This window comes from Narcine bancroftii, chromosome 13 (assembly GCF_036971445.1).
Source record: "Narcine bancroftii isolate sNarBan1 chromosome 13, sNarBan1.hap1, whole genome shotgun sequence".
In the NCBI taxonomy this organism is placed as follows: Eukaryota; Metazoa; Chordata; class Chondrichthyes; order Torpediniformes; family Narcinidae; genus Narcine; species Narcine bancroftii.
In genome coordinates this window covers 15,709,868-15,737,617 of record NC_091481.1, presented here as the reverse complement: position 1 = coordinate 15,737,617, position 27,750 = coordinate 15,709,868, and the positions used below count along the sequence as shown (strand labels likewise).

General features: G+C 39.7%; 2 protein-coding genes across 9 annotated transcripts in view; one reads left to right on the top strand and one right to left on the bottom strand.

The window, feature by feature from the left end:
• psmc2 (proteasome 26S subunit, ATPase 2) overlaps positions 1-6,993 on the top strand; it is a 30,251-nt gene extending 23,258 nt beyond the window's left edge. The window contains exons 11-12 of the mRNA XM_069910015.1: positions 4,274-4,370; positions 6,689-6,993. Coding sequence (XP_069766116.1) covers positions 4,274-4,370; positions 6,689-6,846 — 255 coding nt within the window. The 3' untranslated portion in view covers positions 6,847-6,993. The remainder of the gene's footprint in view (positions 1-4,273; positions 4,371-6,688) is intronic.
• Positions 6,994-10,012: 3,019 nt separating this feature from the next.
• slc26a5 (solute carrier family 26 member 5) overlaps positions 10,013-27,750 on the bottom strand; it is a 47,628-nt gene continuing 29,890 nt past the window's right edge. For all 8 annotated transcript variants that reach the window (XM_069909916.1, XM_069909913.1, XM_069909915.1 and 5 more), the window contains 7 exons: positions 26,799-26,905; positions 19,280-19,349; positions 19,072-19,164; positions 18,264-18,371; positions 14,754-15,005; positions 12,981-13,035; positions 10,013-12,510 (listed from right to left, as the gene is read on the bottom strand). In XM_069909916.1, coding sequence (XP_069766017.1) covers positions 12,383-12,510; positions 12,981-13,035; positions 14,754-15,005; positions 18,264-18,371; positions 19,072-19,164; positions 19,280-19,349; positions 26,799-26,905 — 813 coding nt within the window. In that variant the 3' untranslated portion in view covers positions 10,013-12,382. The remainder of the gene's footprint in view (positions 12,511-12,980; positions 13,036-14,753; positions 15,006-18,263; positions 18,372-19,071; positions 19,165-19,279; positions 19,350-26,798; positions 26,906-27,750) is intronic.

The window sequence follows — 27,750 nt, the reverse complement described above, 5'->3', positions numbered from 1 at the left end:
TTCCTTCTTGATATCTTTCATAATCAAAGTTCGTCAATGTCATCATCTCACTTTTATTCACATTAACTTTATAACCTGAAACTCTTCCATATTTTTCTAGTGTTGTTTGTAATTTCTCCAGAGACTGTCAGGTCAGATAAATATAATAGCACATATTCACCAAATAGGCTGATTTTACGTTCTTCTTGTCCAACTTTAAAGCCTTTAATATCCGGATCTTTCCTTAAAATCTTTGCTCGTGGTTCAATTGCAAGGATAAAAAGCGCTGGAGACAGATTTACTCAGAGGGAAAACCGCTGACATTTGACTATTAGTTATAATTTTGGCTTGCAGTTTACGATAGAGAGTTTTTATCCAATTTATGAATATTCTACCTATTCGAAATTTCTCCATATTTTAAATAAAAAAGGGTATTCTGAGCAGTCAAGGGAAACTGTTATACTGGAATTCAGTTTTGATTTAGCCATATATATTATATTAAATAACCCACTCAGACTATTTGAAGAGTTTCTTCATTTAACAAATCACTCCTGATCTATATGTATCAATTTAGGTAAATATTATCCAAATCTATTAGCTAACACTCACTTTCACCAGTATCTTATAATCAGCATTCAAAAGCGAGATAGGTCTAAATGGGTTATAATGGGTCCTTGTTTTTTTTTTTGGCAACACTAATAATAGCTATTGAAAAAAAGAATCTGGGAGAGTCTGAGTCTCCACAGCCCGGTCTAGCACATCCATTATAAGAGGCATCAACAAATCCTTAAATTGGGCGGGAACCCATCCTCCCCCAGGAGGCTGGAGAACGTTCAGAGCCCTCTTAATTTCTTCTTTTGTGAACGGGGCGTCTAACTTCGTCTGTTCTCTCACCTCTAATTTTGGAAGCTCAATTTTCGCTAGAAACTTGTCTCTCATTATCATCTCCTAATAATTCTGATTTATATAGCTTTGTTTAAAATTGTTATTTAAAAATTGCTTAAAAATATCATTAATCTCTTTGATTATACGTTAGGATGTTGTCTTCTGTTTTAATTGTATTTATCATTCTCGGCAAATCCTTTGACTTGCCAGGACAAAACCTTATGTGCTCATTCTCATAATTCATAATATTTTGGATTAGTTTTTAAAATAATTTTTTCTGTTTTATATGTTTGTAGTGTATATCTCAATTTTTTTATTCTCGAAGAGTCTATAATTTTTCTTGTAAACCCGCCCTCTGATATTCTTTCTCCAGTTCTGTTATCTCTTTCTCCAAACAATCCAATTGCACATTATGTTCTCTCTCAAGATTTTTTGGATGAAATAATTAGCCCTCTCAGATGAGCTCTAAGCATATCCCATATCCAAAAGCTGTTATCAGTGGAAGGAAGATTTGTCTCATAAAATAGTTCTATCTGTTTCCTAATAAACTCGCAGAAGTCCATCCTCTTCAATAATGCGGCATTAAGATGGCATCTGTACACATTTTCTTGTTTTTTCTGCCATCGCAGCGGATGGGGTTAATGGTGAATGGTCGATAATAGCTTTGCCAAGAATTCAGTTTTTACCACTTTTTTTTAACTGTGCAGACATTAAAAATAAATCAATCCTTGAATGTGAGTTATGGACTCTTGAACATAATGAGAAGTCTCTTTCTTTGGGATTGAGCTGCCTCCAAATATCATTTATGAAAGATTTAAATCTGACCGATAGCATCGCTTTTGAAATTTTCACCCCCGTTACAGTTCAATACTGGATCCAAACAGATCCAAATCCAAATATTTTGTCTACCCTCTGCTGATTTTAAAAAGATATCCTTCATAAAGGCTTCATCATCCTAATTTGGAGCATAAATATTCATAAACGCTAAAGCTTCTGGATAAATTTACAATGTGCCATTACAAACCTTCCAGCTTGGTCAATCAATATATCTTCCACTATTACTGGTACAATTTTACCTCTCGCCTTTGAACCGAAAGAAGACAATATTACTTGCCTCACCCATCCTCTTTTTAATTTAGCATGCTCCAATTTTTTACGGTGTGTTTCCTGCGCGAAAACTACGTGCTTTTAGTTTTTTAAAGCGTGCCAAGACCCTTTTCTTTTTCACCGTCCCGTTTAATTCGTTAACATTCAGACTAATAAACTTTAATCCATACCAGTTCCTAAACAAATATTGTTCAACAATAAAGCCTTTTTGATTATTCAAGTAATACAGTGATCTTTCCCCTTTAAAAACATATAGAGTGCCCCTGTGCCCCTGCTCTGACAGTAAACAAAAATTCCTGGAAGCTCACGAAAAAGGCTCGTGGTCTTCTGAAAAAGAAGAACCCCTCCCTTTAGCACCATATTGCAAAACTGCTCCTCTCCCAGCACTACTATCCCTCAGACTGAGTCTCCACCCTGCTACTATTTTTTTTACCGAGTTCTTGTTCTTTCTCGACTCTCCATGCAAATTTCAACAATATTTAACAATAAATACAAGACAGTTAATTAAAAAAATACACTTTTCACTTGGCCCCATTGTAAATATTCTTCTTAATCTTCTTGTTCAATATCTTTAATCTTTCCATAATCGTAGAAATTCTTTCACTTTCTTGGTCTTGCCATCCATTACTCTGACCGTCAGAGTTGTAGGATACATCATCGAGTGTTTTATATTCTTTGACCGCAATAGCCTTTTTAACATCATCAAACTCCTTTTGCTTAATCAAAGTTGGGCTAAAGTCATGAACGAGTAACACCTTTTCTCTGTCAATCTCAAGCAGGCTGTCGTGTTGCTTGGAATAATCAAATGGTGCTCCCAAAACCACTTCCCATTCCCGATAACTTATAATTCTTACCAAGACTGGCCGTGGTCGCTGCTCATTAGGTCTTCTGGGTCTGATGAACCCTTTCTATTTGTAGTTTTCCATTGAATCTATTTTCTCCCAACACTTGAGGGATCCAGGTTTCAAAGAAACTCACCGGGTCTCTCCCTTCCTTCAAGCCAATAATATGAACATTTTTGCATCTTCTGAAATTCTCCACATGGTCAATCATCCAGCATAGTTTGTTTATCTAAGTCCTCTTCTACAGCTTTCAGCTTTTCTTGCATTTTAACCAAGTCAACTTCCACTTGGCTCTTTCGTTGCATTAAATCCTCAATTGCAGTTACAACACCCATGAAATGATTGGATAAAGTCTCCATCTTATCCAGGATTATATTCAGGTCACATGCCAACCCACTCAGCACTGCTAAGTTCAGCTGGTCCCAAGGCCACTCTTGTTCCACTCCACTTTGGACTTTCACTCGACATTCCTGCTGAGTCGGTGTTTTTTCTGATTTTGTTTTTTGCTGACAGGCTTCAGTATTCATTTACGGTGAAAAAACTCTAAAAATTTCAAACCTTTAAACTGTCTTTTTAATACTCTTCGCAGAGAGCTCATCCAAGATGCATCTGTCTAGATCCTTCACGTGGCTACGCTCCCAGTATAAAAGTTTATTGAAGAATTGCATTAATTCTGAGTTCATTTTTTTGGTTGTTTATTCAATTCATTTTGTGCGCCTGTGTACCGTCATCTGGGTTTCATTATCTAGGTTACTAATTTCTGAGGGAACCATTTTGATATCCGTAAATATATTTGCTATTAATGTAGTTTACATTAACCTTTCAACTACTTTCAGCATTACCAGTTTTATACCACATTTATTTCTTCCATAAATTTAACACCAGATGTATAATTAAAGTAAATTTATTAGCCTATGTTGTAGTGAGGTTTCACCAATTTTTTTGCAAAGCAGCTCCTTCAGAATTTCGGTACAATCACAGAAATCTTGAAGTTTCAGTCAGTTGCTTGTGGAACTTTTACCATTTGCTCTCCAATGTTGAACCTCAGATGGGTTAGAGTTTTTTTTTAAACCATTTAATTTGATTTTAATTGTAGTTTTATCTTTAATGTTTCTGACATCTAGGAGTCAGTACTTTGACAGCTAACTAGGCTAGGGCATGGTTTAGAAAACTAAGCAGGTTGGGCTATGACTTTCCCACCAGCCCTGGAAACCGATCACCGAACCCCTTTTGTACAAATTTCACTGCTGTTGGTGGGGGTTGGCTTCTCTCAACATGTGCCTGTAGGGGGAGCTACAAGAGTAAGAGAGATCTCTCTTTGGGAATCATTGGATAGCATGGGCAACTGCCACAAATTGTGGGCCGATATTTCTTCCCTTCTGACAAGAATAAACTGTAAAATGTTGCTGTAAATATAAAATTATGGTTTGCACGAACTAATTGGTATTTGACTATGTCAGGGCCGAACTCACATCTTCAAAATTCATGCTCGGAGCATGAGCGTGGAAAGAGACACCAGATTTGAATTGCTGGCTCGATTATGTCCAAATAGTACAGGTAAGTTAAAGTATTGTTTGAATTTCACATTGTAATTTCTACAATTAGACTTTGGTGATTGCAAGTTTCAATAGCAGTAGCCAGAGGCCTGGGCTATTGATCTCGAGAGATAAACTTAAATCGCATCATAAGAATATAAAGAGTAGTGGAAATATGTCTTTCAGTCCCTCGAACCTATAACCACTATTCAGTTTTGTTGTCACCGAACTTTTACCTCGGTGCTGCTTTCCTATCCCAACCCCATGTCACTGGACTCCTTTGTATCTCGCAGGCTGGAGCTCCTGATGCCTCTAATGCAGGTTTCCACCCTGGCTGCCTGCAGCTACCAACATGGGTTTTTCTCTTGGGCCTGGCTATCTACAGGCTGGAGCTCCTGACGCCTTCACCATGAACCCTGGCCCCGACTGCCCATAGGCTCGAGCTTCCAACACCTCTGCTAAAAACTCTGTCCCCGATGCTCACAGGTCTGAGTTTCTGATGCCTCTGGTTTGAACCCTGGCACCGCCATCGCCTCTGCTGGCGATCCCAACTGCCAACATCTCTCTCCATTTCAGGAATCAATCCACTGATTCTTTATTGCACTGTCTCCATTACAAGTAGTGAGACCAGACGTGTGTATTATATTCCAATTACCATCTCATCAAGCCCTGTATAATTGCAATGAGATATCTTCACTTTGGTACTGAAATTTTCTTGCTGTAAAGGGCAGCAAACCATGAGCCTTCCTCATTGCTTGTTGTATATGATGGTGACTTTAGTAAATACAATTTTTCATAATTTTAAGAGGTTAGTGATTGGGACTGGTGTTCGAATCCCACGCTGACTGTAAGGAGTTGGCACGTTCTCCCTGTGTCCATGGGTTTTCTCTTGGGCCTCCGATTTCCTTCCACTATTCAAAACATACTGGGGGTTATAGGTTCATTGGGTAGCATGGGTTTATGGGGTGAAAGGGCCTGTGTTATTATGTTGTAAGTCAAAATTTAAAATGTAAATTTTTTAAGAATTTAAGAAATCTGCTTTTTATATTATCTGGCAGTGGTAGAACAGATTTTACTGATTTCATTCCAAGTGGAAAATTCTTGTCCATTCAATTAGCCAATCTGATTTCTCTTAAAACTCCCCTGTATCTAAATCAACAGGAAACTTCAATATCGTACATTTGATCCCTTATTGAAATTAATTCTTACCTCTTTCTCCCTTTTAAATGCCCTCAAAGCACACCTCTATTATTATTCCCATCTCTTCTATCTTAATTTTGCTTAGTAGCCTATGTGCACTTGATCTGAAGCCTGAAAGTTCAAATATACAATGTATACAGGTTCTTCAGTTTTGCAAGCTACCTGTAGGTAATTGGTTAGTCAAGTTGTATCTTTATTTTTCTTTTATTAGAAGAGATAAACTAGGTAAAGATGGGTTTAACTGTGGATCATTGATATTGATCATAGCATAGAAGACAAAAATACCTGAGAAGTATAAAATCCATTTTTAGTATATATAAGGGATTCATTGTATCTTATCTATTCAACATAAATTCTGGCTATATTATGAGGAATGGATTAAGTGTCAATATAATTGTAGAATTCAAACTTTTGATTTACAAAATATAAATCAAATATATGATTTGGTTTGTTATTAATTAGAAGACCATGTAAAAAAGGTTTTTTATTAAACTCAAAAATATTTTAAAAAGTTGTATCTTTCCTAAAAATATGACTAGTATCAGGCAGCACAGATTTAAGTTCTCTGCTGCTAAATAATATTTTAGTATTTTGCTTGCTTCTAGTATTGGGCTACTGATGTATACTTCACTATTTTCTGTATCGTTGTTAGATGTGGGTTTAAATCTATGGGAATTGTATGAGAATTTTTGAAAAATTGGGGATTTATCAGCTGTGGGTTCCATTCATTTCTCATTATTCTGTTTTGCAACATTTATCAATTTCAATGACCTGAATTCTGAAATGTTCTTTATTGGTGGTCTACTTTGCCTTTTGGGATTTATACCTCAAGGGGATAAATGTTGTTGTAATTTGGGTATTAGTTCTTCAAATGTTAGTCATTGCTTTACCTTTTTGTTGTTGTTTCCAAGCATATGTGTCATCATTATCCTGGAAGCTATTTCTGAGATTGGTGTAAAATACACTAGTAGTTTACAGGGGTTACTTGGATCTATTTTTCTTTGAAACAAATATAAAGTTGTTCTTGACCAAAAAAGATGCAAGACACTTTGTGAACTTCAGTCGTCCCTCAAATGATGACTATGCAGGCACAAATATGGAATTGCAAACAGCATCGTAATTTTATCAATCTCTTTTCAGGAGCCGAAATCCGTAGTGTTTGTACAGAAGCTGGAATGTTTGCTATCAGAGCTCGCCGAAAAATTGCTACGGAGAAGGATTTCTTGGAAGCTGTGAATAAAGTTATTAAGTCATATGCGAAATTCAGTGCTACCCCAAGATACATGACCTATAACTAATTCAGCTTTGAACTTTGACTATTTGCATACTGTTAGGTGCTTTTGACCAATTGTAAAATGTGGTAGTTTTGATGATCCATCATTGTGTTTAAGAACTTGGTTTTAACCAAGTTTCAGTAGAAATAAAGAATTAATGCTGAATCACTATGCAGGTCTGATGTCGAGAAGAATTTTGTGCAAGGTTTGCAGATAAAATAATCCTTCTGGGTCATGTGCCTGAGCATCTATAAAAGTTACATTTCTGAGAGTGATCAACCCTTCTGTGTGGATGGTCTGAACCTGCTGTATCAGTAAGTTTATAGGGTCCATGTCTGGATGTCCAAAGCAGTCAGCATAAAAAAAATGCTGAGTATGCACTTTGCCTGATAGAAAATGTTTTATATGAATTTACTTTTTAAATTTCTCATTTGTGAAACCAATTTTGAGTCCTACACAAGAGGGTGAAAGAACAAAAACGAATTTCTGATAGTAACAAAATTCAATTGGAAAGAGTATCGGTTTTTTCCCCCTCCAAAAGGGGGAATATTGATACCCTGGAGGTGACGGTGACAATAATCCAAATAAAAGGTGTCAGAAATTCGAGCATGCAAGGCAACAACCCTCATGGAAAGAGAAACTTAACTAGTGTTTCTGTGATGGACATCCTTTCATTGACCATAAGCTGATGTTTAAGAAATCAGGGTCAATGTTGATTGACAACAACTTGCTGTGACGGTATTTTGCCAGCAGATGTCACTGCTGGTTAACATTTGACACATGTAATTTGCAGGTTTAGGAGAGGATTGGCCTAATAGATGGTGGAGCATCAACTGCTATGGTAAACATACTATCACCTGGATGTTTCTTTGTTTGAGAGTATCTATAGTTTTAAAAAGTGCATGACCATTTTATAACAAAGTACAAGCGAACTACTCTTTGCAGACGATGCCGCTTTAGTTGCCCATTCAGAGCCAGCTCTTCAGCGCTTGACGTCCTGTTTTGCGGAAACTGCCAAAATGTTTGGCCTGGAAGTCAGCCTGAAGAAAACTGAGGTCCTCCATCAGCCAGCTCCCCACCATGACCAACATCTCCATCGGGCACACAAAACTCAAAACAGTCAACCAGTTTACCTATCCCGGATGCAAGGATCGACAACGAGATAGACAACAGACTCGCCAAGGCAAATAGCGCCTTTGGAAGTCTACACAAAAGAGTCTGGAAAAACAACCAACTGAAAAACCTCAAAGATTAGCGGATACAGAGCCGTTGTCATACCCACACTCCTGTTCGGCTCCAAATCATGGGTCCTCTACCGGCATCAACTATGGCTCCTAGAACGCTTCCACCAGCATTGTCTCCACTCCATCCTCAACATTCATTGGAGCGACTTCATCCCTAACATCGAAGTACTCGAGATGGCAGAGGCCGACAGAATCGAATCCACGCTGCTGAAGTTCCAACTGCGCTGGGTAGGTCACGTCTCCAGAATGGAGGACCATCGCCTTCCCACGATCGTGTTGTATGGCGAGCTCTCCACTGGCCACCGAGACAGAGGTGCACCAAAGAGGTAGAAGGACTGCTTAAAGAAATCTCTTGATGCCTGCCACATTGACCACCGCCAGTGGGCTGATCTCGCCTCAAACTGTGCATCTTGGCGCCTCACAGTTCGGCGGGCAGCAACCTCCTTGGAAGAAGACCGCAGAGCCCACCTCACTGACAAAAGACAAAGGAGGAAAAACCCAACACCCAACCAACCAATTTTCCCTTGCAACTGTGTCTGCCTGTCCCGCATCGGACTCATCAGCCACAAACGAGCCTGCAGCTGATGTGGACATTCCCCCTCCATAAATCTTCGTCCGAAGCCAAGCCAAAGAAAAAAGACAAGCTTAAAGGTATGTTTAGATTGAGGTGAGTAAAACTTGCAGTTCTCAGGACATCTGATAAATTGGTCACACCTTTGTGTGGATTTATTTTTCATGAAAATTTGTCTGGTAGACACTGTGACAGTATTCAGAATAAACCCAAACAATTCACCTCAGTTCATTGGTCATTGAGGCAAGATTTAAATGTATTCAATTTTTCTTTGGGAATGTTCTTCGCTAGGAAAAAAAATGGAGTAGTGAGCTTGACCTAAAATAGCAAGACTGAAAGTACTGTAGAAACCAGTTTTATACATTTACTGCTTGGATACTGGTTGTCATGGCTTTAAAGCCAAGAATTTTGAAACGACCCAAGATGAGAAACTTCAAAGAATAAAACTGCTATCCATGTAACATCTGAAGGCCAGCATCAAGCCTTGTAATAGAAATGGTCATATTGACCAACAGTGGAAGGCAGGCATATTCACAAAATTATTGCTTTGTTTAAATCCACACACGATTTCCTTCTCCCTCAGATGAATACTTTAGCTATCCATCATTCATTCATCAGGTAAAGAATCTTATTCTGAATTCTCAGGGGATGAAGAGATTTAAACAAAAACAAATTCAGGGATTATGCAATAATGCAAGAAACTGATCTTGCATTTTAAAAAATAATGTAAATATTTAAATTTAGACACATGGTAACAGGCCCTTCTGGCCCAAGAGTCCAAGCCACCCAAATACCCCCTTATGTTTTGGAGGATGGGAGAAACCCACCCAGACACGGAAAATATACAAACTTTTTAGACAGAGCCAGATAAGAACCCAAGCCACTGGTGTTATAATAGCTTTGTGCGAAGCACGTCATCAGTAAATAATCAACCATGATTCAACTAACAAGCGATAGATTCCATAAATTCCATATTTCTGACATGCTTTCCCACTACCAAAATGAAATGAATTGTCATTCTCTACAGTGCAACTCAAACTTTGTTCTGGATGATTTAGATCTTCCAAACATGGAAGAAACTGCCATTGGTGGTGTTGGCGGTCAAATATATTTTAAAGGGGTTTTAGATAGGAAAAGCACGGAGGGATAAGGGCTTAATGGAGGCAGTTTGCATACCTAGACAGCAGAATGTCTGTACAAGGTACATCTTAAATATACTATCTTTCTGACAGGAATAAAGGTTTGTTCAATTCACCACAAATTATGGATAACCAGAAGCAGCAAATTCATTAAAACTCACTAAACAAGTCACAGAAATAACTTGAAATAGTTTCTTTATAGTATAAAAATACATTTCAATTAACATTAAATAGCATTTTCAAGTCAAAAAAATTTAATTTACATTTGTATCCACAAAAATTGATACAAAATCCTAAATAGCAGCCTTAGAATTCAACTTGTGCTGTCATATCGGCACTTAGTTCTGTATTTTATATTGCCTTGTTAGTACAATTAAACCGAACAGTTCAAGCATTTTAAAGATGAAGGGATTGCATTGGTAAAATGAGAAAATCCTAAGATTTAAAATCTAACAAAGAGCAAGGTCTTTGGTGTGGAATTGTTATTCCCACTTGTATATGAAAAACAATTTCAAGTGAATTCCTGCATCAAAACCACCACTTGAGCAAACCCAAATTTGCTCACTATTGCAAAATGTGCAGGATGTTTAAAAAAAATATCAGGGAGCTTGTTACTGTGCCAGATTGCCAGAGAAAGTGTGATTTTAAAGAGAATAATTGCTTTCAATGACAGGAAAATAAATTTAAACAGGTGTTTATTTGACATTAGGAACAAGGGAAAAAGCAAGTTGTTCTATCATGAAACTAACTTGGAAAACATGAAAAATCTCCAAGATTTCAGTAACATGATGCAATTTTTTCCCGATGATCCTACATTGATTCACCTCCCAAGGAAAGACTTGAACTTTCTTGCATTTTGAGTTTTGCTTAATTGACATCTTTTGGTCATTTGGGACTACCAGGTTGATTTTTATGCCCATCTGAACCTTCTTAGAGAAGTGACAACAATTATATAGGCTTTGGTTAAAATTACAGGTCTGACTCAAAATGGTTGAAATTTGAGATATTTTCATACTTCAAAAAGTCACTATTACAAACAAAAATGCTTATTTTGAGCAATAGATTCATCACATTACCAATGCAGTGTATTGTATACAACTCTTCCATTATAAAAACTTCTAAATAGGTCCAGTTTGGCGAATTGTGCACACCAGTTTTTCTTCATTACAAAGTGCAATGGAACAGAAGCTGGGAATAGGAGGAGTGACATAGTTGGCTTTAGATATTTTGAACATTAACAGCTCTTAACAATTAACAATACTTGTGCTTTGGGGATCTATCCATCAGTTTACCCATATGTTTTTAACCAGCATTCATAGTTTTAAGTGTATCCCAATCAGTTTCAACAATTTGTATCAATATATTATGAAACTACCTGACAATATCAAAATTAATGATCATTTCTGAGTCGAAAAACAAGTTTAATGATTAAAGACATTTAAAATGAGGTTTTGGTAAACAATTTTAAAATCCCCTTTTACATAATCAATGACGCAATTCTGTGTCACCTGCACAGCAGCTTCCTGAAATTGCATTGGACGGGATTGCACCTAGGGAAAAAGTTCAGATTTAATACCATACGAGTTACCAGACTTCATTTTGAGATGAGCATAGTTGTAGCACAACCAACTTCAATCGTATAACTAGAAAACTCCGATTTGCTTCTACTGCCCAAAAATAGATGTAATAATAGCACTTCGTAGTTAAATAAGAATGAAAGAAAACATTTGGAAATTCAATAGTGCGATGACAGAGGAAAGCAGAATAGGTGATGCCAAGGAACAAATGCTGGCTTATCTTCAGTCAAATGTGATTAAAAAAAATAACAGCAAAGAAAAAAAATCACAATTGGATAAAATTCAAAAATTTGATCAACTTAATTCCACAAATACAAAACTGGTATAAAAATATATTTTACATACTCTGTGCTGGCCAGAATTAACTTGGAGTATTTTCTTGATTATGAATTCAAAAGAAAACCACAGCCATGTCCAAATTAATGAAATGTTTAAAAAAATATACATTTATTTCACCATCTGAATGCCAAATTTATTAAGGTCAGTAATCAAATATGCTTGGTTTCTAAGTATTCATGCCTCTTCTAGCATGGCATGCACAATTGGGATGGTTGGTTCTACTGGACTCTCCAGCTGCTGGCATGGGCATGGATGGATGGATGGGGAAGAGGATCTTTTATTCTGTGAGCCTATTTATTCACTTTAGCCACAATGAAAGGATTTTTCAAGAAGGTTGAGCTTTGAGCAGCCAGGATTTATGCATGGACAAAATTTGGGAAAAAGAAAAAATGTGAGACTATAAATATAAACAGAACCTAAACAGATGAAAGCTAATTTAGAAAATGGACAACTTCCCAATGTTGTAATTTGTACATCCCAAGCCTACAATATATTGAGGATAGGACACAAATCAATCACAAATCCTTGAACTAGTTTGAATGGGGTCATTTTCCTGTCATACTTCTGAGGTACGATTTGTGAAAAGGCTGGAGTTCGTAACATAGTGGTGATTTTTCAAGTTGTCAGATGACGTCTACTCTCTAGTACTGAAAATTTCATTGAGATAGCCAAAGTCAGCAAATGATTCTTCTAACACAACTCCGAAGCAACTTTATATTGGCAATGAAGTACAGCATCATGTACACGATGAAACAGAAGATCTCTTGTTGTTGAGCTATCAAAGAATTTCAGTCTTTCCAGATCTGCCAATACAGACGCTGCCAATAAAACAAGACATGAGAACTTTTAAAAATAAAATTGTTGATTCATAAACAAATAAAAACAATCATGGAAATGTGGCAAAATAAACAAGACAATTTGTAAGAATTAGCTTGATGAATATTTCTGCACAAAAACTCCAATAACCTTTAAGCTTTTAATTAAAATGTTATACAAGTTATTTCATGTGGGCTATGCCATTTCAATAACTTTCTCCCTGGAATTGTACTGACTTTCAAAGATCTGCTACTTTTTGTACCCCACAAATGCAAACAAGTTCCAAATAGAAACTTGTCATCTGACAATAATGAGGATCTGCAAAGATGCCAGACACAGTGAATGCGCAACAGATGAAATACAAGAATGCAAGGTCATCCACTTTGGTACATGAAACATAAGAGCTTTAAAAAAAAAGAGAGATTGAACAGTATTGGCATTGGGAGGGATTTGTGGATGGCATTAAACTTACCATTACACCCAGCTATGAAGACTTCAATTCCAATTTGTTCATATTTCTTCAGCATCTGTCACATAAAGAGGAAACAAGTTAATTAGATCACACAAATGGAGCTTGTATTTGTCCCTAATTTGATAAAAATTCTTCTCAGTTTAGACTGTTAATTGTTAATATAGATTGGGAACAGCTGTCTAATGGACACCATGGACTGGTCTTTCAAATCAGATTTCTGGTTGACTTTTTCCACTCTGCCATCAAGTCAAGGCTCATCCTTTCATCGTTTGGTTCATTCACTTTTAAGACCTTGGTATGAGGTTGAAGTCATTAACTTTCAATCTTTACCTTCATGATCAATTTTCCATAAAAGCACATTAATTATCAGATCACCAATTAATCTCATCTCATTACATAAATAGAGGTTTAAAATGTCCTGTTCCATCTCATAAAGGATGCATTCTCAATAGTATTACTGCCAATTTTGGTTCCAATGTAGCTTAAGTTTCACATGAAGTATCTGTTACTCTTGATGAAGCCACCTCTAATATCTTAATTTGCATACTATGATAAATAGGAGCAGGGTAAAGTCAATTTGCAACTGCCACAGCATTTTCTTTGCTTATATTTTGAGCTAAAATCCTTCATTTCTACTTCAATTGCTCACCGTTTCCATTTTGTCTTTCTCTTGTAAAAGTAAACATCCTGGAATGTTTAGTTCCCACCCTTGGTCATCCAGGTCTTTGTCAACAAAGTGTTTGCAGAAAGTATTTACTCATTTCTATTTGCCGACCTTTTCACAAATATTATGTTCATTCATACAAAGACCTTAAATTTTGCCCGTACCATTTCACCCCAACTGATTCTAATCAAGATAGCTGTTACATCAGTAATGTCCCTTCCTGAGACACTATTTACCATTACCCACATTGGTTACCCACACTTTGGCTTTGTGCACCCTTACTCCAAATTTCTCTTTTTCTGAACCATTCCCTCCCCACCCTCTCCTTTATTATCCAAATATTTCCAGCTTTGTGGTGTTTATCATTTGCTATTCTTGTTAGAACAGTGTCCTGCAAACCTCAAGAAAAACGATGTAACTGAAGTTGAATAGATTTGTTGTTTCCTAAAACAGTTGCTGATGTGCATTGGCTAAATTTACACAGAGAAAGAATCCCATCCACTGCACCATGATGCGAAAGTCAGGCTCTCAGAACTATTAACTGTTGCAGGAATATGAAAGAATGAAGGAGGACAAAGGCCATCAGACAAAATGAGCAAATCCATGGAATATTAATTCAGGAAAAGGTGCATTTTAATTTTTTTTTTTAAACATTAAGACACCACAACAGGCCCTTCTGGCCCATGAGCTCGTGCTGCCCAATTACCTCCATACATTTAAGAATGGGAGGACACCAGAGCCTCTAAGAAACCCACAGCCACAGGGAGAACAAAGAGCAGTGGATTCAAACACAAGTTGCAGATACTGTAATAGCATTGTGCCACTTATTCATACAAAGAAAGTCCAGATTTCTTAGGGTTTATAAATACAGTTCATTGGTATTGCATTGCATTTCTCATGTGTTCTTAATATAGGAAAGAACACTTAAAAAGCACCAAGATACCATAAATATGATTTTCTGCTTAATTATGCTTGGTTATTCAGATCTGTGATGTTGTGGACCAATAAAATTTAAATTCTGTTGCATCACAGGGAGCTATCAAGTTATGAACAAATAGAATTCCCCATATGCCATATTACCATGTTCAATCAAAATTATTAATACTCACCATTTTAAGTCCTTTTGCACCAACAGAATCAACAAAATTCACTGGACTAAAGTCCAGAATTAAAGAATGGATGTCTGATGTTGATTTGACGAATGCCTCTTGTTCTTTGCCATCATGGTTTTCACCAGGCACATCTGCTTCAGCACTTGCTTGGTTTTCCTCAGGTTTTGGAATATTGGAAATTCTTTTCTGAACATTTTGAGGATCTTCAAGCACTACCTCACGAATTACAGACTCTTTTTGACTTTTTCTCTGTAAAGCAAAGATCAATTTTGAGGGAACTGCTCTATTGATCTGAGTATTCTACGGAGGCAACTAATCAACTGACTAATCCAATCTTGTAAGCGGCATTTAGTAAAATTTGCAATGCAGGAAAGTAATTGTCCGTAAATGGATAGAAGGCAGGATTTAAAAATCAACAAGCCTGTATTGAAAATAATTTAAATGTACAGATATTGGAAAAGTTTGGCGACTCAGGCGAAAGGAAAAAAAAAACAACAGGAAACGGTCACGGTTGTGCACTTTCCGGTGCTGATGAAATAACCGAAGTGACGTGCAGGAGGAATAGCACGCTCGCGCGGGTTAGTGGAGCTTCAGCACACAGGTGATGGATCTTGGACACAGGAGGAGGAGAGGGAGAGCGTCAGGATCACCCTGGTGGCAGTGAGCCAATGAGAAGGTCAGAGGGGTTTGGCTGGGTGATGCTTGGGGAGTTGAAGAATGCAATGTTGTGTCCAAAGAGAATAAAGAAAGTCCACTCCATTGTGTGCTGAAAGAAACGAGTGAGTATTCTTTGTTTGTAAACTGGGGCAAGTCAGTGCTGTCACAAAACTCCTTAACTGTTTAAAAAGTGGCATACTGGCTGAAATTGCAAAAGGTAAACAGATGTTCAACAATTATGAAGACAGGTACAAAGAAATCTGACAGATTTGACATCACTTTGCCAAAACCTCATTTGGAGTTCATTAAGGAATTTGGTAAATAATGTGAAAATTTTTGTACCAAAATTCAAGCTCAGAGTGGTGGGGTGGGGGGGGGGGGGGGTCGCATTATACATGCATATTTACGGCAGCGTGAAAATCAGGTGGGTGAGGGGGAGAGAGACGCCAGTGTGAATCAGGCAGGTGAGGGGAGGAGGTCATTATGCGGGGGTAAAATGGTGGGGGGGGGGGGAGGGGGAAAAAAATCACATTATACTCAAAACACATTATACACGCATATTTACGGTACTGGCCTTTTGTTAGACAGATTCTTTAAATGAAGGCCAGGTCCTAAAAGACAATATCCACTTTGGCCTATATTCACTTTATTTTAGCTAAATGAAAAATGACATAATTGAGACATGCAAGGACCTTGGAATAGATGCCAAGAGACTTTCCTTTTGCTGCATTAAAGAGAACCGTCTCCGCATTAAGCACACAGACTGACACAAAGATACCTCTACCTCAGAATAGTGTGGTTGCATATTGAATGGATTTAGCGTGACAATCAAGAGAGTCCAAGAGAACCTGAGATTTAGGGTGAGTGGACAATAGTCAACAGATCATTGTTGAAAACAAAACAGGTTCAAGAGGATGTGAATACAGCTGATTTCATATTTTTAAATTCTGACCTTGGACTCCTGAAAAACTATGCAGCTGTCATTCTTACTTGATTTTTGACTCATTTCCTGCTTGCCTGCAGTTTTCTCATCAATTGGTTCACTTGCCCAGTTTTGTAATCATGCAAAAAACAAGACTAATGCGTTGTGAAGCATTTTTGCAAAAACCAGAGCACAATGGATGCCTCACTGAAAGCAAAACACTGAATGGAGAAAATACAACATTTCACTCCTTTCTAATTTAGGGAAATTAGAGGGCAACTTTTCAGTGGCCTCTTCAGAAGCAGTTAAGCAAGAAAATCTGCAGACACTGTGATTGTAGTTTACACAAAAATGCTGGAGAAACTCAGCAACTTTTGCAGCGCTCTTTATATAGCAAAGGTGACATGTCTGTCCATGGCCTCATGCACTGTCAAAACTCAAATTGGAGGAGCAACACCTAATATTCCATCTGGGCATTCTCCAACCAGACGTCATTAACAGATTTCCCCATCCTTCCCCTCTTCCCCATCCTTCCCCTCTTCCCCATCCTTCCCCTCTTCCCCATCCTTCCCCTCTTCCCCATCCTTCCCCTCTTCCCCATCCTTCCCCTCTTCCCCATCCTTCCCCTCTTCCCCATCCTTCCCCTCTTCCCCATCCTTCCCCTCTTCCCCATCCTTCCCCTCTTCCCCATCCTTCCCCTCTTCCCCATCCTTCCCCTCTTCCCCATCCTTCCCCTCTTCCCCATCCTTCCCCTCTTCCCCATCCTTCCCCTCTTCCCCATCCTTCCCCTCTTCCCCATCCTTCCCCTCTTCCCCATCCTTCCCCTCTTCCCCATCCTTCCCCTCTTCCCCATCCTTCCCCTCTTCCCCATCCTTCCCCTCTTCCCCATCCTTCCCCTCTTCCCCATCCTTCCCCTCTTCCCCATCCTTCCCCTCTTCCCCATCCTTCCCCTCTTCCCCATCCTTCCCCTCTTCCCCATCCTTCCCCTCTTCCCCATCCTTCCCCTCTTCCCCATCCTTCCCCATCCTTCCCCATCCTTCCATCTCCTTTCCTCATCTCTCCAACCTCTTCCCTCTCCATTCAGAGAGCTATCCCCTCTCCCATCACTTCAGGTTTTCTTTTGTGCCATCTCACCCATATCCACCCATGACCTCGTCTTTGGGCCAATGATCCTCCCCATGCCCTTTTCCCCTCACAATTTTACTCAAGTACCTGCCTGCTTTTTGCTCATAAAGAACGACATAGAAAAGGCTGCACATCGGTGAGTTTCCGCAACATTTTTATGTATAGCTCTTTAAAAGTAATCTGATAAATTAGATGCTCTAATATGCCTATTCTATAAATAAAGATCAAGGTTTTATTTGCATCACCAAAACCAGTTGTTAAATTTAGACATACTAGCCCACAAATTAATGCTGTCCAAATACCCCCAATTAACTTACAACCCCCTTATGTTTTGAAAGGTGAGAGGAGAACCCAAGTAGACACCAGGAGAACATACAAATTCCTTACAGATAGCGCTGGGTTCAATCTTGAATCGCTGGTACTGTAACAGCATTGTGCTAACTTTGCTGTTCGTTCTCCGTGTTGAATCTCTGGAACTCACTTGATCAAAAGGAGATGGAAATGGAGACTTGAATTTTTTTTTTGCCAAATGTATATTGATTCTTGATAAACAGAAGGGTATTGTTGAGGGACAGGAATGAGAAGTTCAGGTTACAGTCAGGTCAGCCATGATTTCCTTAGATAGCAGAATAGCCTTGTCTCACCTAGTAGCCGATTCTCACAATTTATATTTTCACGTGTATTTGGTGCACACAACAGAATACCACTAACAAAACATTACAAGTTCCGATAATTAGTTTCTACCTTTCCAAAGCTACACATCTGAAACACAAGGCACGCCATATTTAGAGAGTTATATTTACCAATTTTAGGAAGATGCTCTTCTTCCCCTCTGCCAACTTTGCTTTTTGTTTCTCTTTCTTCTCAAGACTTTTTTTTGCCAATAATATTGCACTTGGATCTATTTCAATCTGAAGGGAAGCAGAAGTAGTAGTTTACAAATTTACAGAGATATTAGCCATTTATTAATGCATAGAGTATTGGAATAGTGCACTGCATAAATGGGCCCCTTGGCCCCATGTCAGCCATGATCCTAATCCCATTTTCCTGATATCTCTCCACTTTCCTATCCAGAGGACCTGTTCAAATTTATTTTAAACATTCTAATTGTATCTGCCACTATAAACACCTCTGGCAGCTCATTCCTCATTACCACCATCCTCTGAAGAAAACTTACCTCTCCCCTCACCTCAAAATTATGCCCTCTACTTCTAAATGGCCCAACTCTAGGAAAAAGACCATCAAAGAGCATATATCAATTTTATATGCTCAGCCACTCACATTTCAGTGAGAAAACCCAGCCTGTTCACTCTCTCCTCTCCTACAGTACACTCTATAATGCTACCACATCCTTCTTGTAGCATGGTGACCATTCTGTACACAATACTCAAGTCCAGCCCAGCCAATATTTTGTACCACTGCAAGATAACTCGACATACATGTTCCTTTTGGTCCCTAAAGGGACCTGCTATTTTCTATTGAACCCCCTTTCTTCTCGTTAACAAAAATTTTGGAATTCTTCTTAAGCTCACCTTTTATTTCCTCCCAATTTCAGTTCTCTTCGTTCTCACGTTTTGATTATCAAAAATAACTCATTGCAAATACATTTACCTTTTCCTGCAAGGCACTCATATACATGTCAACATTTCCAAAATACAGAGAGGAATTTGATTGGAATATCTTTATCCCAGGGATTTCCTGAACCTAGAATACAAATATTTTACACTCATAATTATAGAAGTGTTAAACAAATCAGAAACTTGATTCTACTTTACAGTTTACCCAAAAGGAAATAATTAGCAAGGCATCTAGCTCTCACCTCCTCATAAGCTTCTACATCCCAGTAGATATCTGTATTGGGTACCTGGCCAAGAATTCTGTATTTAGGACTGCAAAAAGAACAGTAAAATATTCAAAGATTTTTTTTTTTTTATATATTATTTGGTCAGTTACTATTTGCAAATAAAATACACGGTTCAAAAATACGACTCCTAAATAAATAAAAAAAATCAAAGAAATAGCAGGTGGAAATTTGAATTGAAAATTAAAAATACTGTGAACACTTAGGTCAGGCAGCATAGATGCAAAGCAAAGGAGTTATTGTTTCAAGTTGAAAATCCTTCCTCAGAACTGCCACTTGTCAGTTCTTACAAAGGGTCTTCAATCGGAATTGATAGCTCTCATTCTGCAGACGGTGCCTGATCTCCCGTTACCATCATTTTCTGTTTTTACTCGATTCCTAAAATCCTGTTTATATGCCACATACCAAAAAGGAGTCTGCTACAACTTGTACTTCAAAAGCAACTAATTAAAGACCCCATAGTACATGCATTAAATGAAAGATGGGTGGAGTTGCCTTTATCGATTTATCAAGTGGAAATTGCAGGCTGATTGCTGAGTGACCAAAGGTGTTTGACTGCAGTGCATGGTGAAGATGACACTGAGCAGAGAGATTATGCCAAAAGTAGAAAAAATGAATGTCTAGGCTGATGGATGGGATACTAATTAACAAAGCTGCTTTGTTCTGCACTCAACCAAGCATGCGGAGAGTATTCTACAACACTCCTCCTGACGTGCCCATGATGGTGCAAAAGCTTTGGGGATTCAGGTCAGTCTTTTGTTGCAGGATACCAAACATCTGAATTACCCTTGTCGCCAGAATAATTAAGTGTCTGGTTTCATTTAATTTAGAGTTACAGCATGGCAACAGGCCTTTCCTATACACGAGACCAAGTCATCCAAACACACCAATTAACCTACAAGCCTTGTTTGTGTTTGGAGGGTGGGAGGAAATCGGAGCATCTGGAGGAAACACCCGCACATGATGGGGAGAACGTAAAAACTCCTTACAGACCTCGCTGAATTCAAACCCGGGGTGCTGGCACAGAAATAGCTTTGTGCGAACCATGTCACCCCAAGTTGATCCTGGGTTGTTTCAATGATGAATGTAATTAAACAAGGTTAAGTTGGTCACTGCCTCGAACTCAAGCAGGAAGTAACGTCGATGCTACATAACTGCCGGCATCTTAATGGGGTTGTGATCTTGTAGAGTGTGCGCAAGGGCTGTTCGATTTTCTGAAGTGAAAATGAAACTGAACATTGAATACTCATCGGCTAACAATCCCAATTTGATAAAATGGAAGGAAAGTCACAATGCTGGCCAAATATATGCATAGATAGTATGACTACCTTAATTGATTCCTTATAATTTTCTGCACCAATTATATGTTACATCTCAAAAGATGCACAAGAATAAACCAGAATTTTCGGATAGGTATGATTATAGATGTTGGTACCTTTTTACATTTCACCTGGTTATGCACAAAATTAATACCCTTTTGGAAAGAATTGGGGGAAAATGTTGACAAAAATTGTGGGGTGAACTTCCCTCTAGACCCAGAATTTTATCTCCTGAGGAATTTGGCAGTTATAAAAATTAATTTCTCCAGAAGTAAATTGAAGTTTATTAAAATTGTGGAGTTAATAGCCAGGAAATCTGATTCCCTACTTCACATTGATTGTTGGAACATGGAAGTGGAAAGTTTTATTTCCCTTGAGAAGATTACTTATAGTCTTAGTAATAGAAGGCACTTTCAGGTGGCCAAAATACCCCGATGTAAAGCCACCTATTCTATCCAAATGCAGCTGTCGGGTGGCCACCTGAAAGTGGAGAACCCAGCCAGGAGGAGCACTTACCTAACCCTCCTCCTGTAGGTACACTCTCCGGCTCAGAGAATCCCCTGTTGCACCTGAAAGCAGCAGTGGGACTATGGCAACAGACTACTTTCGCTTGGATGTGGCTCTCCTTCAGCTGGCACGTTCAGGTGACAGAAAGGAGTCTTCTCTGCGGCCACCTGAACGTCCCAGCTGCACTCCCCCAGCCACATCTGCCGGCACATTATCTGCGTCTGAGCACCTGAAGCAACTATAGTAGGTTTGAAATTTGGCAACTTTATTTAGATTACTTAAATGCTCAGATTGTACAATTTATTTTGATATTTGTCAATTAGTATACACAAATTTAATACTTTTAAAATGTGACACTGTGATGTCAAACTTTGCTCCTGTTGCTTTTTTTATTTCTTTTTTTCCCTGCTCCTTTTTTTAATCTGTGGAGGGGGTACTGGGAGAAGAGGGACTCTCTTTTCCTTTTTATTTTGGACCTTATGTTTTTCCATGAACTATATTCAATGCATTATTGTTATTATATTAATTGAGTCCTATATTCTGTATTTTCTTGAAACTTAAATGTTCAAAAAAAAAAAAAGAAATGGAAGGAAAGTCATTGAAGGAGCTGAAATGACTGGGATCAGGACATTGTCCTGAGGACATCTTGCAATTATGCCTTGGTACTGGGATAAATGGCCTCAAACCACAAAGTTTTCTGTGAAATGTACGACTTAATAGTCTCCATGTGCTGCACAGGAGAAATGAGCTCGATGTGGGACGGCTGCACAGGAGAAATGAGCTCGATGTGGGACGGCTGCACGGGAGAAATGAGCTCGATGTGGGACGGCTGCACGGGAGAAATGAGCTCGATGTGGGACGGCTGCACGGGAGAAATGAGCTCGATGTGGGACGGCTGCACGGGAGAAATGAGCTCGATGTGGGACGGCTGCACGGGAGAAATGAGCTCGATGTGGGACGGCTGCACGGGAGAAATGAGCTCGATGTGGGACGGCTGCACGGGAGAAATGAGCTCGATGTGGGACGGCTGCACGGGAGAAATGAGCTCGATGTGGGACGGCTGCACGGGAGAAATGAGCTCGATGTGGGACGGCTGCACGGGAGAAATGAGCTCGATGTGGGACGGCTGCACGGGAGAAATGAGCTCGATGTGGGACGGCTGCACGGGAGAAATGAGCTCGATGTGGGACGGCTGCACGGGAGAAATGAGCTCGATGTGGGACGGCTGCACGGGAGAAATGAGCTCGATGTGGGACGGCTGCACGGGAGAAATGAGCTCGATGTGGGACGGCTGCACGGGAGAAATGAGCTCGATGTGGGACGGCTGCACGGGAGAAATGAGCTCGATGTGGGACGGCTGCACGGGAGAAATGAGCTCGATGTGGGACGGCTGCACGGGAGAAATGAGCTCGATGTGGGACGGCTGCACGGGAGAAATGAGCTCGATGTGGGACGGCTGCACGGGAGAAATGAGCTCGATGTGGGACGGCTGCACGGGAGAAATGAGCTCGATGTGGGACGGCTGCACGGGAGAAATGAGCTCGATGTGGGACGGCTGCACGGGAGAAATGAGCTCGATGTGGGACGGCTGCACGGGAGAAATGAGCTCGATGTGGGACGGCTGCACGGGAGAAATGAGCTCGATGTGGGACGGCTGCACGGGAGAAATGAGCTCGATGTGGGACGGCTGCACGGGAGAAATGAGCTCGATGTGGGACGGCTGCACGGGAGAAATGAGCTCGATGTGGGACGGCTGCACGGGAGAAATGAGCTCGATGTGGGACGGCTGCACGGGAGAAATGAGCTCGATGTGGGACGGCTGCACGGGAGAAATGAGCTCGATGTGGGACGGCTGCACGGGAGAAATGAGCTCGATGTGGGACGGCTGCACGGGAGAAATGAGCTCGATGTGGGACGGCTGCACGGGAAAAATGAGCTCGATGTGGGACAGCTGCTCTTTTACTAAAGGTTAGTGAAGAATTAGAAGTTATTGGTTTGTCAATTGATACTAATTCAGCAAATTCAAATATATTTATCATCCAATTGTACAAGAACAACCCGACAAAACCGCATTCTCTGGTCCTCTGTTCAAAACACTATAAACACCCATACAGACAAATGAAACCTTACAATAAATGTATATTGTTGTTAAATAGAGTTACAGAGGGTTTGCACGAGCAATTCATCACATACAACCCCGAGATTCCTTTTTCCTGTGGGTGCAGCAGAATTACCACTAATTGGTAGTAAATAATAAACTGTACGCAGCATAAAACATGTAAACAGAGAGAACAAGAAAATCAAAGAGCATAAGAGTCGTGAAACAAGTCAGAGTTTGTCATTGGGATGTCTGATGGTGAAGGGCAACAGCTGTTCCTGAACCTGGTGTAGGGAGAGTTATGCGTGCGATATCCTGGGCTGTGTCTACTACCTTTTGGAGGGATTTATGCTCAAGGGTATTGATGTTTCCATACCAAACAGTGATGCAGCCGCTCAGCACACCTCAAAATCTGATGTCATATCAAACCTTTGCAAACTCCTGACAAAGTCGAGGTACTGATATGATTTCTTCTTGATGCCATTTTAAAGATCCTCCAAAATAGTGACTCCCAAGAACTTAAATTTGCTCACCCTCTCCACTTCTGATTTCCCCAATAATCATTGGATTGTATACCTCCGGCTTTCCTTTCCTGAAGTCAACAAACAGCTCTTTAGTTTTGGTGACACTGAGTGCAAGGTTGTTGTTGGTGCACCATTCAGCCAAATTTTCAATTCCATCCTATATGTTGACATCCCCTTCCTCATGCAACCCACTACCATTGTATAGTCAGCAAATTTGTAGATGGTGTTATTGTCATACCTAGCCACACAGTTGTAGGTGTAAAGTGGGTAGAGTAGGGGGCTAAGAACACAGCCCTGTGGTGCTCCAGTGTTGGAGATTGTGGAGAAGTTCTTACCAATCTTCACTGATCGTGCTCTGAAGGTGAGGAAATCTATGATCCAATTACACAGTGGGGTATTAAGGCTCAGGTCTTGGAGTTTGCTGATCAGTTTGGAGGGGATGATGGTGTTAACTACTGAATTTCAGTCCATAAATAGCATCCTGATCTATGCATCTTTACTGTCCAGGTGTTCCAGGGCTTTGTGCAAAACCAGTGAGATAGCATCTGTTGTAGATTGGTTACTACAATAGGCAAACTGGAAAGCATCCATGTCACAACTCAGACAGGAGCTGATCTGCTTCATAACCAGCCTTACAAAACACCATCACTGTTGATGCAAATGCTACTGGTCAATAGTCATTAAGGCAGGTTGGGCACCGGTATGATTGACACCTGTTTGAAACAGGTGGGTACCACACTCTGCTGGAGTGAGATATTGAAGATATCTGTGAATACCTTGGTAAGTTGGTCAGCATAGATTTTTAATACTCAGCCAGGAACTCCATCCAGCCCGATGCTTTCCTCAGATCCACTCTCCTGAAGGCAGCATTCAGGTCATCCTCAAATGCAGAGAGGATGGGATCATCAGGGGACATGGGGGTGCAGAGGGGTGTTTCTTCACTGTTACTCTGGTCAAATTGGGTGCAGAAGGCTTCGAGTTCCTCTGGAAAAGAAGCTTTTCCGTCCACTATTTTATCAGATTTGGTTTTGTAAGAGGCGATAGCATTTAGGCCCTGTCACAGCTGTCTGGTGTCCCTTGTTTCCATTTTCATCTGGAATTTCCACTTCACCCAGGAGATAGCTTTCTGCAGGTCATACCTGCTCCTACTTGACTGATCTGGATCTCCGGATTTAAATGCCCATGATCTGGCTCTCAGCAGGTTTCAGATTTCATTGTTCATCCAGGGCTTCTGGTTGGGAAAACCCTGAATGATTTGGTGGGGACACACTCATCCACAGTTATTTTGATAAAGCACATGACAGCCTTGGTGTACTTGTTCAGATTCTCAGCAGGGTCCTTGAACACCACCCAATCTGCTGACTTGAAGTCTTGTAGCCATTATTCAGCCTCCTGTGACCACCTTCTAGCTGTCTTGACCTCCAGAACGGAGGCTCTATATAAAGGCAGAAGGAGCACAGCCAGGTGATCAGACGTCAAAGTGTGGTCTCAGGAAAGAATGGTAGGCCTTCCTCATCCTGGTGTAGCAGTGATCATGTGTGCTGGAACCTCTGGTACAGCAGATTACATGCTGATGGTAGTTAGACAGGGTTTTCTTGACACAGGTCTGGTTAAAAGTCGCCAAGAATTGTAGTGCGTCGGGCTGGGTTGTCTCTCGTTTACGGACCACATCATGCAGCTCCACAAATGTCTGCTTGTAATCAGCATCAGGAGAGAATCACTGATGAGAACTCTTGGGGTAAATAGAAGGGCCTGCATTTAATTGAGATTTGCTCAAAGGCAGTAGACCAGGAGGTTGACAGAACTAATATCTATGCATCCACCCAGTATTAATGAAAAAGCACACATTACCTCCTCTTCTTTTTCCAGATCCCACCATTTCACAAGATTTTCCACTTCTCTACAGTGCAACTCATCCTTGTTGCTGAGGCCAACTACTGTTATGTCATCTCCAAATTTGATGACTCTGTTGGAACTGGATCTAGCATTAGTCATGGGTCAGTCACATGAACAAGACCAGACTGAGCATCTATGAGGTGCGCCAGTGCTCAGCGAGATGGTGCTCAACGTTCTGCTACCAACCTGGAAAGACTGTGGTCTTTCCATTAGGAAGTCCAGTATCCAGTTACAATGAGTGGTGAGGAGTTCAAGCAAGGACAGCTTCTCCTGGGATATGATCGTATTAAAGGCAGAGCTGAAATCAATGAACAGCAGCCTGGTGTACAAGGTGTCATTCTCTAGGTGGGACAGGATGGAGTGGAGGGACAAGGCTATTGAATCATCAGTGGAATTGCTTCATCTGTAGGCAAATTGAAATGGGAGGTCTGCTTAGATGCATTCCATTACTAGATGCTTTTTTTTTTAAAAATTTTTTATTTTTCACACCATAAATCACATTAACCATGATACACACTTTTTCCTTTTCACACATATACAGTGACATTTTCTCCCCCCCCCCCCTCCTCCCAACCCACCCCCCCCCACCCCCCCCCCCCCCGTCCATTTAAGGTATACAATCTCCATTACTAGATGCTTGATGCATTTCATAATGGTAGAGATCAACATCACTGGGAGAAAATCACTGAGGCCTTTGTGAACTGGCTATGCATTGAAATAGAAGTAGATATGAACTCAAAATTCTGATCCTAGTCCAACAAAGGACACGTTGATCCATTTCTTTTCATTTAATCTTTTTAATTTACAATCAGAGGGAAGAAAATATTTTCCACTATTGCACAAGGAAATACATCTTTGAGATAGGGTGCACCAAACTAAACTTTTTTGTCAATCCAGTTTTTAGTCTTGAAATTATTCCCTTGTTGGATATTCTAATCAGAAATGCATTGTTTAAAGATTTAAACAAATTATGGCAACTTTTCCAACATAAGGTCATGTGAGAAATCAAGACTGAGAACAAGATGAACATGTACTTCCATTTGAAGGAAAACTACCAAGGGCTCACCAAAATTCATTTTTAAAAGAAGTAACCAATAGTTTAGCCATCAAGCAAAAAGATCCTTGTATCTAACCTTTGTGTTCTGAAGACAACTCCAAAAATGGCAAATCCTATTGCAACCACGAGTCCATAGTCCAATCCCAAAAGAAGAGAGGCGATAAATGATACAGACCACAGTGTCTGGATGAGGAAGAAATGTAATTTGAACAAAAGTTACACAATATACATTGAAAATGAATGTCAGGAAGATATATTGCATCAGAAATCAGATACAGATTGCCATGCTACTCGAGGGGTGGGGGGGGGTAGACATACAGCTAGAGAGGAGTTATCTACCAGGGACTGAGTATTTTTGTCAGAAAGGAAGCGAATTTGAAACTTTCCACATCCGTGCTTGCAGTAAATACTTATGCACAATTGCAAAGAGCATACGCCTACATGACTGGAGTGGAAAATACATGCAGCATTGACTTCTTATATTAAAAAGGAATACATAAAACAAACGCAAAAATCGACATGATTACATTTGAATATTTTGCTTTGTCATTTACGTCGACTTTGGTAAACTACATAATATACTAACTTACGCAATATCAGACCTGTTCCATCAGAATGCAAAAGATTCTACCCTTGCATGAGATGAACGGCAAAATGCCATTTCAAGTCTTCATTGTACACATTTCCATTCAAAACCTGGCATTCTGTTGCAACACTACTAGTGAATGTAAACTAGTTTGTTCTAGCCATGTGGAGCTGCCTTTCAGTCATTACTTTAACAGTACTTGCTGTGAGCTGCAATTTGCGTTGTAGAAGCATGTAGTTAGGGTGCCCATTTCGACCAATTTCTAAATAACCCAAGCTAATGAATTTGGCAGATAAAAGTACTCAGAACTTCTGAACTTGAAATAGCAAAGTGATTCTTTTAAAACAGAATAATGTTTGAATTAGCAAAGTGATTCTTTTAAAACAGAATAATGTTTGAATTAGCAAAGTGATTCTTTTAAAACAGAATAATGTTTGAATTA